This window comes from Danio aesculapii, chromosome 23 (genome assembly GCF_903798145.1).
Source record: "Danio aesculapii chromosome 23, fDanAes4.1, whole genome shotgun sequence".
Lineage (NCBI taxonomy): Eukaryota > Metazoa > Chordata > Actinopteri > Cypriniformes > Danionidae > Danio > Danio aesculapii.
Genome location: NC_079457.1, coordinates 13528904 through 13541358, shown reverse-complemented (window position 1 = coordinate 13541358; position 12455 = coordinate 13528904). Strand labels below are relative to the sequence as shown.

Sequence of the window (12455 nt, the reverse complement as noted above, 5' to 3'; positions counted from 1 at the left end):
ACTGAGACGTCAGCCACACCTGGACGCAGAGCCAGGGTTCACTTCAGAACGCCCATGTCCTGTTCACCCACTGTGAGAGGACGCTAGAGGGATGCTTCAGTCGAAATAAATGTTCTTTATCATTTAATCACTCTTAGACCATTCTAAACCTGTATGGCTTACAAATTTGGAACACAAAAGGAGACATTTTGAAGAATGTTCATGCTGTTTGCTTTACAGTAAAAGTTAGTCACTAGAGGCATTTACCTCCAAAAAAGACACAGACAAAATATATGTCTGTCATCATTTTCTCACACTGTTCCACATTTATAAGAGTTACTTTCTTCCGTCGAATATAAAAGGGACACGTTTAGAAGAATGTTCATGCTGTTCGCTTTAATACAATGAAAGTTAAAGAGAGGCTAGAGGCTTTCAAGCCCCAAAAGGCAATCATTAAATGGAATATTCTACATCATTCTTACATCACTCTTGCATCATTCTAAAGTTATGAGGAAAGTTCAGGCTGCTTGCTTTTAACACAGTGGAAGTTAATGGAGATTAGAGGCTTCCATGCCACAAAAAAAGCCCTAACTGAATCAATAGTTCACCCAACTATAAAAATTTGTCATTGTTTACTCACCCTCACATTTGGTCCAAATCTGTATTTCTTCTTCTTTTTTGTGTAATACAAAAAAAATGTTTAAAAGAATGTTCATGCTGCTCACTTCAATACAATTCAAGTTAACAGAGAGACTAAAGGCATTCATGTCCCAGAAAGCAACAATTAAAGTGATAATTCAGTCATATAATTGAAAAATTCTGCACTCATTTGCAGTACTTACACTCACATCATTTCAAATCTTAGAAGATTCTTTATTTGATGATAAAGGTAGAGGTTGTGAAAAATGTTCAGGCTGCTCTCTTTGATAGAGTGTAATGAATGGAGACTAGGGGCATTTGTGTCAAGATTAATTATCTGTTATGATTAAATTCTCATCATGTCTTTCTATTATCTATATAGATAATATATAGACTTCCTTTCTTTTGTGGAAGACCAGTGAAGATGTTTTAAAGAGTGTTCAGGCTGCTCATTTTAATTTTTATGTCCCAGAAAGCAAGAATTAAAATAATTATTCAGTCATATTATCAAAATTCTGTACTCATTTGAAGTATTTATCCTCACATCATTTCAAATCTTTATGAGTTTTCTCTATTCGAGGATAAAATAGGGGTTTTAAAAAAATGTTCAGGCTGCTCTCTATGATACAGTGGAATGAATGGAGACTAGGGGCATTCATGTCACAAAATTAAATTTCTGTTATCATTTGCTTACAGTCCTGTCTTTCCATTCATCTATATAGATGATATATAGACTTCCTTCCTTCTGTGGAAGACAAAAGTAGATGTTTCAAAGAGCGTTTAGGCTGCACATTTAAATTTTTATGTCCCAGAAAGCAAGAATTAAAATAATTATTCACTCATGAAATCTAAATTCTGTACTGATTTAAAGTACTTACACTTACATAATTTAAAATCTATGAGGATTATTTATTCAGTGGTAAAAGTAGAGGTTTTGAAAAACGTTCAGGCTGCTCTCTATGATACAGTGAAATGAATGGAGACCATTCATGTCACAAAATGTAATTTCTGTTATCATTTACTTCCCTTCATGTCATCCATTCATATATATAAAGATGATATACAGACTTTCTTCTGTGGAAGATGAAAGATGTTTTAAAGAGTGTTCAGGCTGCTCATTTTAATACAGCGTGATGAATGGAAACTATGGCATTCATGTCATAAGTCTCAATAAAAGTGGTAGTTCACTCAAATATTAAAATTGTCCTAATTTATACATTGTACTAAACCGGTGTGGCTTTTAAAATAAAACAAAATAAGTTGTTTTGAAGAACAAATGGAAGCAAATAACACTTACACTCATTGACTTTGTATGTACCAAATAAATATTAATCAATTTAACTTTCACAAAAAAAAGAAGAAAATTATGCTGGGTAAACAACATAACTGCATGTTATTTATGTATTTGTTTGTTAATTATGTTATTCATGGCTTTGCTACGTGAGAACCTCTAAGCCAGGGGTGGGCAAACTCGGTCCTGGAGGGCCGGTGCCCTGCATAGTTTAGCTCCAACTCTAATCAAAAACACCTGAACATGCCAATCAGTGTCTTCAAGATCACTAGAAATCTATAAGCAGGTGTTTTTGATTAGAGTTGGAGCTAAACTGTGCAGGACACCGGCCCTCCAGGACAGAGTTTGCCCACCCCTGCTCTAAGCTGTAGAAAATGAATGAATGAATGAATGAATGAATGAATGAATTAATGAAATAGCAATGTAGAGTATAAGCGGCAGACTAAAATTTTATTAATCATTTGCTGAAACTATTGCTTGATATCCAGAGTTCCCACTGAATGGAAGAGAGCAGCTCGAACATTTTGTAAAACATCTGTTTTTGTGTTGAACAGAGCAAAGGATGTCAAACGTGTTTCAATAGATGTGAGATCTTCATTTTCATGTGAGCCATTCCTTTCAGACACCCTGTTTCTTTTTTCGTGCCCGCTTTCTGTCTTTCCATTCATAATATCCAGTGAATTCATATTCAAATGTATTCTACATGTCTGTAATCCAAATTACATATTTAAAATGCTAAATCTCTGAGAAAATGTCCCAAAGCAATGATTGCGTTTTGCACTTCATTCCGCTGAATATCCATGTATTTTACCTTTGAGGAAATTTGTGGCTTATCCGCACCACAACTAGTCTCTTTTTGCACTCTTCCATCTATTTTTTTTTTTTTTGTATGTTTGTGACAACCACCTTGTCAAAATATGTGCAGTCTTCTGAGGATTTCTGGGGTGTGCATCTTGAAAAGCGTTCCCATGGCAACGTACTAAGGGGATGTGCATGGAGATTGCAGGCACGTCTCCAGTACAGGAGGAGAGACTCAGCCAGACAGACAGAGAAAAATAGACCCGGAGTCTTTGAAATCCATATGCTTGTTAAGACAAATGATGGAGCTTCATCAAACATGCGTAAAAAGGTTCTATGAAGTATCTTGAAATTTGCAGCATTGTTCCATGTGTTACGAGATTTAAATCGAAACATTAAAGATAATAAAGCAATTAAAGCTCAAAAAAGCTAAAACACATTAGACTCCGACGTCAACAATCTGTAGCAACTATGCTAAGTCTGTCTAACTGTTTTTTACTAGTCTAAAATAAAGCATTCGCCATCATCAGTGTCATCAAATTAGTGCTAATTTTGTCAATAATTTTTTTTTGTTGAAAAATTTCACTTTAGAACGAAAACGAGATGAATATGGGACAACGTGGTTATCATTAGATGCTAACAGTAGCTACATTAGCATGCAATACCACTGACAAAAACAAAAATGATACTAATATAAAATTATGAAAACTAACCATCATTAATTTTTCTTATAATGTAGTCTGCACCAATCTGCTCTGTTTTGTCATGTCTCTGGACTTGCGATGCATTTTCACCTCTGGCTGGTCGTATTTTGTACATGCGCACAGCATTTTAGCATTCTCCCCTCATTGTTACGAAAAATAAACATGGTTCATAACACTGTAAAAGCTAATGTTTATTATTGTCGATGTATGCAAGTATCACATCATATTTGAGAGCTTTTGATTGGTCAGAAGATCTGATGAGAAGCTGAAATATGTAATGATTTCATGACAATCATTGATTCATATTGGTGGAAGTGATAAACTGGAAGTTTTGATTGCTAATAGTGTCTAAATCATAGACTGTAAAAGATATAGACGTAGTATCTGTGACGTCACCCATAGGTTTCTGAAGAACCCAAAAGAAGCTACCAGTAGGCGTGGAAGCTAACCGTCGCCATTTTGTTAGCGCGTTGTCATGAAGGGTGAAATTAGGTATATGAACCAAAATCGTTCTTTGTACCAGGCTGTAAACACTTTTTTTTCTGCTGTAAAGTTTTCAATTTTAACAGTGGGGTCAATAGAAATTTGCTCTATATGGAGCCAGGACTAGCGCAATTTCGATGAATTGCAGTTTCAGTTACTTCCGTATTTGCTTCACGAGGGAGAGCGGGAGTTTGCTGCTTGGTCTAAATGCAAATTTTGTCAGTTTTGGAGAACGCTAGCTTATAGAAAACCTTAATGCTGAGTTCACACTAAACGTGCAGCACCGCATTGTTTCAGCTTGTTTTAAGCTATAGGCAATGAACATTTTTCATACTTATTTTCATTGATGAAATGAACACTGGCTAAATATTAATTAATTGTAATTTAAATCCTTGTGTTTTCAAAAAACACTAGGTTTTACCACAACGTGTGTTTCAATCCATTTAAAATCTAATCTAAATTGGTATATAACCTTCTATTTTGTGCATTATTTTGTAAAGTACAGGTCAGAATACTGTAGTTGTGTCATTGTTGCATTAACATTGATTGAAAAACTCACTCTAGTTTACTTGTGGGCTGTTTTTTTTCCTCAAGCATAATTTCTACTTGAGTTGAATTATTTGAACTTGTGTGGACACGATCGAGGTGAATATCTTGCTTTTTTGACAAACATTGAATATTCCGCGTCACTTGCACCTCCTGGTTGAAATGTGCCTATATATGGGTATTTGCAGGGAAATTTGGCATTTGTATTGATTAAAACAAGTTGATGGTTAGAACCCCCCCCCCCACACACACACACCACCCAATAAAAAAAACACACACACATTTTGATTTAACGCATGTCTTTGAATATAATGTAATGCCATATAAATGTAATGACATGCTGTTCAGCCGATGCTTTTCTAACATTTATCCTCCTTTGTCTGTAGGCGGAATTCAAAGGAAATTGTGTGTGTGACCCCGGCTGGCGTGAGTGCAGGAAGTACTCCGGTTATGGTGGACATTGACTCAGCTGAGCTGAGGAACCCAGAGGTGAAGTTCAACTACACAGAAGATCCCACTGTCCTGAAGATTGACCCCGACTGGACCATCGCTAGGTAGGTGACACAACTGTGCTATTTACAGTATTGAAATACCAAAATTGAGACATCAAAATGCAATGGAAGAATAACTTTAATATTATGTTGAAGTCATAGTTTTGCAGTTTGGATTTTTCACGGCAGACTGCACTTTTTGAGCACTTCAAAACTGTTTCTAATGTGTTTTTCTTTTGTATTTTTATTATGATTTACATTTAAAAATGTTATTCAAAGTAACAATATATTTTTTATGTTCCTGTAAGAAGGACAATTTTACTACAGCGGGTCAAAATGTAACACTGCCAAAGCATTTAAAAGCGTTATCAGTATGATGGTGTAAAACTGTACACTTCTAGTCTAGTCAGTCTTATACCAAAGACGGAAATAAGTGGAGTTGTGATAGCTATTTATGTGGGAGAGCATTGCTGTTATGTGGCTATATTGTATTGAAATATGGTACAATTAAGTGTTCATGCTAAATTAAGAAGTAATTCACAAAATTCTTGATAGTGAAATGATTTAATAGCAATTATTTCTATGGTTACAACTGATTCAGTTACAAAATAACTGTATGACATGATAAAAAGTATGTAATATTAATTGTACCCAGTTTTAATGTAAAAAGTTACCAGAGAGACAGAAAAGCAAAGGAGAAATAGTTGCAATCTAGTTCCATCTTTTCCTTGACCATGTGACCAAACTAAAATACTGAGACATTCAAATTGACCAATCAAGATGGAGCATCATCAATATGTGACTTTAGAGTCTGTAAGGTGAAAAAGACATGGTTTGTCAATACATATGCATATGATAATTCTCATCTTTCATACCAAACATCTTGTTGTGCATATTTTTCATGTAAGAATCATTTGATGACAGTAATAGACTTCAAGGATCACAGTGCAGCCCCAAAATCACAGTTACATGGCTAGTTCACCCAAAAACGAAAGTTTATTCGCTATTTCAATGCTATCTCATGGCAATTCGTAACTTTTTTGGATTTAGTGGCTAATTCTTATAAATTTTTACGATCTCATTATGTAATTTAGTATGATTTGCTTATCCCCCAATTACAGTTGGGTTTAGGGGCAGAGTTGGGTGCTACACCTCCTTTTTAAAATTGTACATTTTCATGCGATTGATTTTTCGAATGTATGAATGAGCCACTAAACTGACAAAATGTAAAATAGTTACGTTTCCTCATCAGACCAGGTTGACTCTTTACTCACCCTTGTGTGGTTTCAAACTTTTATGAGTTTCTATCTTCTGTTGAAGATAAAACAAATACTATGGATGTCAATGGATACAGATTTTTTTTAGGCATTTTAATATATTCATTAGTGTTCAACAGAGAAAAAATGCTCATAAAGTTTTGAAACGAGTAAAGGATGAGTCTGAGGATGAGATTTTTCATTTTTAATTCCATCCATGTTTGATGAAGACCTTTTTTTCTAAGACTAAGACGAGACAAAGATCAAATGACATGAATGTCATTAGATACTAACAGTGGCTACATCAGTGTGCAATATCATTGAGAAAAATGACTCAAATTCAGTCAAAAAGATTAAAACTAAGCATCATTCATTTTAGTTCTAATCTGCTGGACTGATGAATTTCGCTGTTCATTCATTAGATGAGCGGATCAGAGCACCAGCAGACCTGTCCTGTTTCTGCTTGTTTTAAGCTATGGGCAATGAACATTTTTCATGCTTATTTTCATTGATGAAATAAACACTGACCAAAATATGAATTAATTGTGATTTAAATCCTTGTACTTTGTCCACTAGATTTTACCAGAAGGTGTTTTTAATCATTTAAAATAGAATCAAATTCAGTAAATAACCAAATCATGACAAAATCAAAGAATACTATCAGAATACACTAATTATCCCTCAAACACTGATGAACGTAAATATATTTATTATTAAATTACATCTAATTTAAATAAATACATACATTTGATTCAATAAGGCATATATTATGATCACCAGCGATCTAGCGGCTGCAGATTGTTGGTAAACACACACCTTCATGTGGACTATAATTCTGTCACTTTACGAACTACAAACCCAGTCATGCACTTTGTACACACACCTGTTCCAGTGTTCTGCTGATTACACACACATTGATTACCAATTATCAAGTACTGATTAAGTGGACTTTATATAGAGCAAACTCACACACAGACTTGGTGGAGTCTTCTGTAATGTGAGGGACGCTGACAACGGAGTTGAGGATCCAAATGCAGGTTTATTATGAGAATGGTCAGGCAAGCTATGGTCAAAACAGGGGCAAACAGATGCATGCAGGGAATGCAGAGTCATGGTCAATAAACAGGGGAATGGTCAGTACAAGCAGCAAGCAACATAAACAAACAGAACGAGGATCAAACACGGCAAGGCAAAGGAAATGCGTCGTAATGTTCACAATACAGTATAAAAAGACTTAGCAAAGTCTGTGTGTGCTGTATATATTGTCTGTGCAATCAATCCTTGAGTAGCTCCCAGCTGTGTGTGTGTAATCAAAAGAAAACTGGAGCAGGTGTGTGTGTGTGTGTGTGGTGCATGGCAGGATTTGTAGTCCTGAGTGACATTTAATGATTCCCAATCATCTAGAAGCATGAAGCGCTGGTCACAGCTGCTAATCGTAATTTTCAATCATTCCTCTATGTTCGCTCTTAATAAAAACAACAAAATTAAAACCATAGCAATTGCCTCTACATCACCAAAGGAAGTCAAAACAACAAAGAAGTAATAAAAATCAATACAGAGCTATATGTGCTTTTCTCTTGACGTGTGAGCAGAACTCATTAAGAGCTTGAGAAACGAGCTTGTTTTTAGCTGTCCTCAGATCAGACGTGTGTACCTGCGTGCTGTCAGCTGAGGGGTTTTTTTGCAGTTTTTCCTGGGAGGAGCAGCGATTTGCACTAAAGCATGTCTGGCCTGTCGGTGTCGAGGGTGAAATAAAAACAAGCAGTCTATAGAAACCCCATCAGCGGTGTCAGACGGGGCAGGCGGGATGGAGCACTTATCACCCGCGGGTTATGGACTGAACGCTTTAAAAGCCTGCAGATGAAAAGAAGCTCTCGACGCTCGCTCTCTCGCACTCTTTCTGTGTTTTTCTATCACTCACTTTCTTATTTACCTTTGTGCGGTGTCAGCGCTCCGTCTTGGAGAGCAAAATGGTGGGGAAAAAATTTAAAGCTGTACGGCGAAGCTATTGACGTCATATGCTTCAAAGACATCTGTGGCTCTAATAGTTGTTTCAAAGGATTGACAACAGATTTTGGATTGTTTATGATTTGTAGTTCTGGTTACAATATTTTATGCAGTCAGTTATGTAGTTTAAAACTATCTATCTATCTATCTATCTATCTATCTATCTATCTATCTATCTATCTATCTATCTATCTATCTATCTATCTATCTATCTATCTATCTATCTATCTATCTACCTATCTACCTATCTATCTATCTCTCTATCTCTCTATCTATCTATCTATCTATCTATCTATCTACCTGTCTACCTGTCTATCTGTCTGTCTGTCTGTCTGTCTGTCTGTCTGTCTGTCTGTCTGTCTGTCTGTATATTGTTCTATATTATTCTCTCTATCTATATATCGATCTATCGATCCATATATATATATATATATATATATATATATATATATATATATATATATATATATATATATATATATATATATATTTATATATATATTTATACTGTATAGTTCTATATATTGTTCTGTCTATCTATATATAATTTTATATATCATTCTGTCTATAGTATCGTTTTATATATTGTTCTGTCTATTTATAAACCGTTTTAATTATTGTTCTGTTTATTTATATATCATTCTATATATTGTTCTGTCCATCTATATATCGTTCTATCTATATAATGCTCTATATATCGTTCTATCTATATATCGTTCTGTATCTCTCTATATTGGTCTTTATATTGTTCTGTCCATCTATATGTCGTTCTGCCCATCTTTTTATCATTCTATCATTCTGTCAATCTATATATCATTCTGTCTCTATATCGTTCTGTCTATCTATATGTCATTCTGCCTATCTTTTTATCATTCTATCATTCTGTCAATCTAAATATCATTCTGTCTCTATATTGTTCTGTCTATCTATATATTGTTCTATATATCGTTCTGTCTATATATTATTTTATGTATCATTTTGTCTATTTACATATCGTTCTATATATCGGTCTGTCCATCTATATATTGTTCTATATATCTCTCTGTCTATACATACTGGAAATCACTACATGTATCATTCTAGCTATATATTGTTCTGCCTATCTATTCATTATTCTAGCTATCATTCTGTCTATCTATATATCATTCTATAAATCATTCTGCCTATCTATTCATCATTCTATCTATCATTCTGTCTATCTATATATCATTCTGTCTATAAATCGTTCTGTCAATCTTTATATTGTTTTATATATCGTTCTGTCTATATATCATTTTATGTATCATTCTTCCCATCTATATATTGTTCTATTTGTCCTCCAGTCACAACATACTCTGTGCTCCCGGGTACACGTAAAAAAAAAAAATCCTGGAATGTTTTAATCTAAAATTGATGAATCATTCCAGCAATTTATGTGTGCATACGTCTGTACTCAAATTATTCTGTAGTTACATGCTCACATTTGTGTGTGTGTGTGCATTTTCGTATGCATGCGTGTCATGATTTTGCCAAGAACGATACAATCCTGCTTTAACATCTGTGTAAATCCTGGAACAACGTTTTGGTTGGAAAATGTAATTCGTACCTATTCCCTACCCCTAAACCCAGCCATAACTGTAAATTATACCCCAAATCAGAGGGGAATATTACTTGGAGAACAATCATGTAGACGTGCGTAAACCTGTAAGCCTAAACTTAACATTAACGGTAAACATATACCTTAATTCTGATTGGCTGATTTGAATGTTGTTCCAGGATCAACATAGATGTCCTACTTGGTGAAGTCAGGTTAGAGGTGCGTGTGTGTGTGTGCGCGTGCGTGTGATAATGTGTTGTGTTGCTGACCCAGGCCACTAGAGTCAAGCGTTAGCTCTCTCCATAGAGCCCCTGCTTTGAACGGGGCCATTATCCCTCAGGAGTGTGTACCGCTATACCTTTCCTTCCTCCATCTGCCGCTGAAAAACTTACACACACACACTCAGGGATCAAAGCGAAGCCGGAAATGACTGCGCCTGTGCAGAAGTGGCCTTCAGCTTGAACAGACATAACTGGAACCCAAAAGTTGTGGCCCCAGAGCCTGTTAGTGAGTGCTGTATTGATTGGAGCTGAAAATGGCCTTCAGGGCCTCGGCACAGCAGGTGTCACACAGGCAAACACACTCGAACCCACATACACTGACTGTGTCAACAAGCTTGTGAACACAAGGGCTTTTTTGGAAGATGTCTGTATAGGGAACTCTAGGCAAAATAGTGTCACGAAACAATGAAGTGATTTGATGAGAAAAATGTACAGACAGCATCATCAAACAAAGAAATGACAAGTGGACAAAAATCTGATTGTTATTATTATCAGCAGAACATTTTATTGATTTACTACCTCAAGACATGGGCGATTTATAATTGCAGCAAACTGTTTGAAAGCATTAAAAGTGTCCAAGAAGATGTCCAAAATCTTTACACTTAGAGACTGTTTAGATGATGACCGTTATGGCCTTAAACACCCAGCAGGCACAAGATGCCAACATGACGTCAGATTGACGTTGTACCCCAACGCTGTGGGGACGTTGCATTTTGTTTGTAAATGAAAATCGTTTTGACATCAGAACTCAATGTCAGGCCGATGTCAATGTCCAACGTCCAACCTACAATCAATTAAATATCAGCGTCTAATGATGATACAGCTTGATGTTGTGTGGACGTTACCACTATGACGTCTATCAGACTTTGGATTTTGGTTGCCATATCTGACGAATAAATGTCAGTATTTCACGTCTAATATGATTTAAGATGTTGACTAGACATTGGATTTTGGTCACTTTCTAGCACAACCTAAAATCAAGCACATATCAACATCATTTGACATTGTTATTGGTGATCAAAATAATGTTGTTTTTAGATGCTGGCTAGACATTGGATTTTGGTCACCTGATGTCATGACCTAAATCGAACCTAATATTAATGTCTTTTGAGGTTGTGTGCCTGCTGAGCAATAACTAAATGCACTACAGAATGTTACGTTTACACACATCCACAAATTACTTGTAAATGCATCAGCTTTTTACAGCGTAATACTCACTACTCACTGCTCTTGAGTACTTATGAAAGGTCTACTTTTTATTCATACTTTGAGTAATATTTACAACAGATACTTTTACTCTACTTGCACTACATTTTTAAGCAAGTAATGGTACTTTTACTTGAGTATGGTTTTTCAGTACTCTTCACACCACTCGACTTAATTGACTAATTGTAGACTTGTTTTAGACTTATGTTAGACTGGCAGACTCATTTAGACCTGTAAGACTTCTTGAAGATGCTGTTCGACTGCAGAACAACCAGCACGTCTGCTTGTAACGAGTCTCCTGGACTGGGTTCTCATATTTTCAACAATATACATAATAAATATACAGAGTACACACACTTAAATTGTCAAAACAAACTTTTATTTTGTTTTAATCAATTAATTTTGATTCATTTTTTGCCCAGCGCTAATATTAAGTTACATCAAACATGTATTTTTAATAGTCTCTGACTGTGATAAAGCTTTAATGTTGATATGGTGGGTTCTCTGAATAGTGTAATCTCAGCCTCTGCTACGACTTATGAAACAGGTGTCACGTATGTAGAGGTAGAGCGTATTTAAATGGCAGGCTCTTCACGAAAATCCCTTTTTTTGTGTCTCGTCGCCAAAAGTGATTATGGGATATATTACCTCTGCTCTGTTTTGCCTCCCTGTGGGACGGAAAAGCTTGATAGACTGCTATTTCTTCAGATTCCGAGGTCCAAGTGTTGAGCTCGACTTGTATGATTGGGTTATTGTGTGGGATCTGTACCCATCATGTTTCGATGATGACTTCCTGTTTCTCTCCCCAGCGGTGGGACTCTGCTCACAATCAGCGGCACAAACCTGGCCACCATTAAAGAGCCCAAGATCCGCGCCAAATACGGTTCTGCCGAGTCCTTCCATGTAAGTATCCCCTTTTCTGACATCAGCTTCTGCCATTGCCATTTTGTTGTTCTTTTTCTTTTGTATGCCTCTGTTTTTCTGTCAGCTCTCTAAAGTTGCTCAAAGGAAAGCATCTAAATGTTCATCTCACAACAGCTTGCACATGTTCTCCCGCCGCTGTTGTTGTTTAAAGGACTCCGTAGAAGAGATACACAATCCTAACCACCATTTTTATCTTTGTAAAGGTCACATAAATATCTCTCTCACTTTCATTTTTTTTCTATTTTTCTTTCACTTTTCTTTTACAGTTTAAATT

At 35.8% G+C, this 12455-nt stretch overlaps 1 protein-coding gene across 1 annotated transcript in view; it reads left to right on the top strand.

Annotated features, from left to right (window-relative positions):
* Positions 1 to 12455, top strand: part of plxna1a (plexin A1a) — a 454670-nt gene that overhangs the window by 365533 nt on the left and 76682 nt on the right. The window contains exons 16-17 of the mRNA XM_056449070.1: positions 4827 to 4994; positions 12067 to 12160. Of these exons, the coding sequence (XP_056305045.1) occupies positions 4827 to 4994; positions 12067 to 12160 (262 nt within the window). The remainder of the gene's footprint in view (positions 1 to 4826; positions 4995 to 12066; positions 12161 to 12455) is intronic.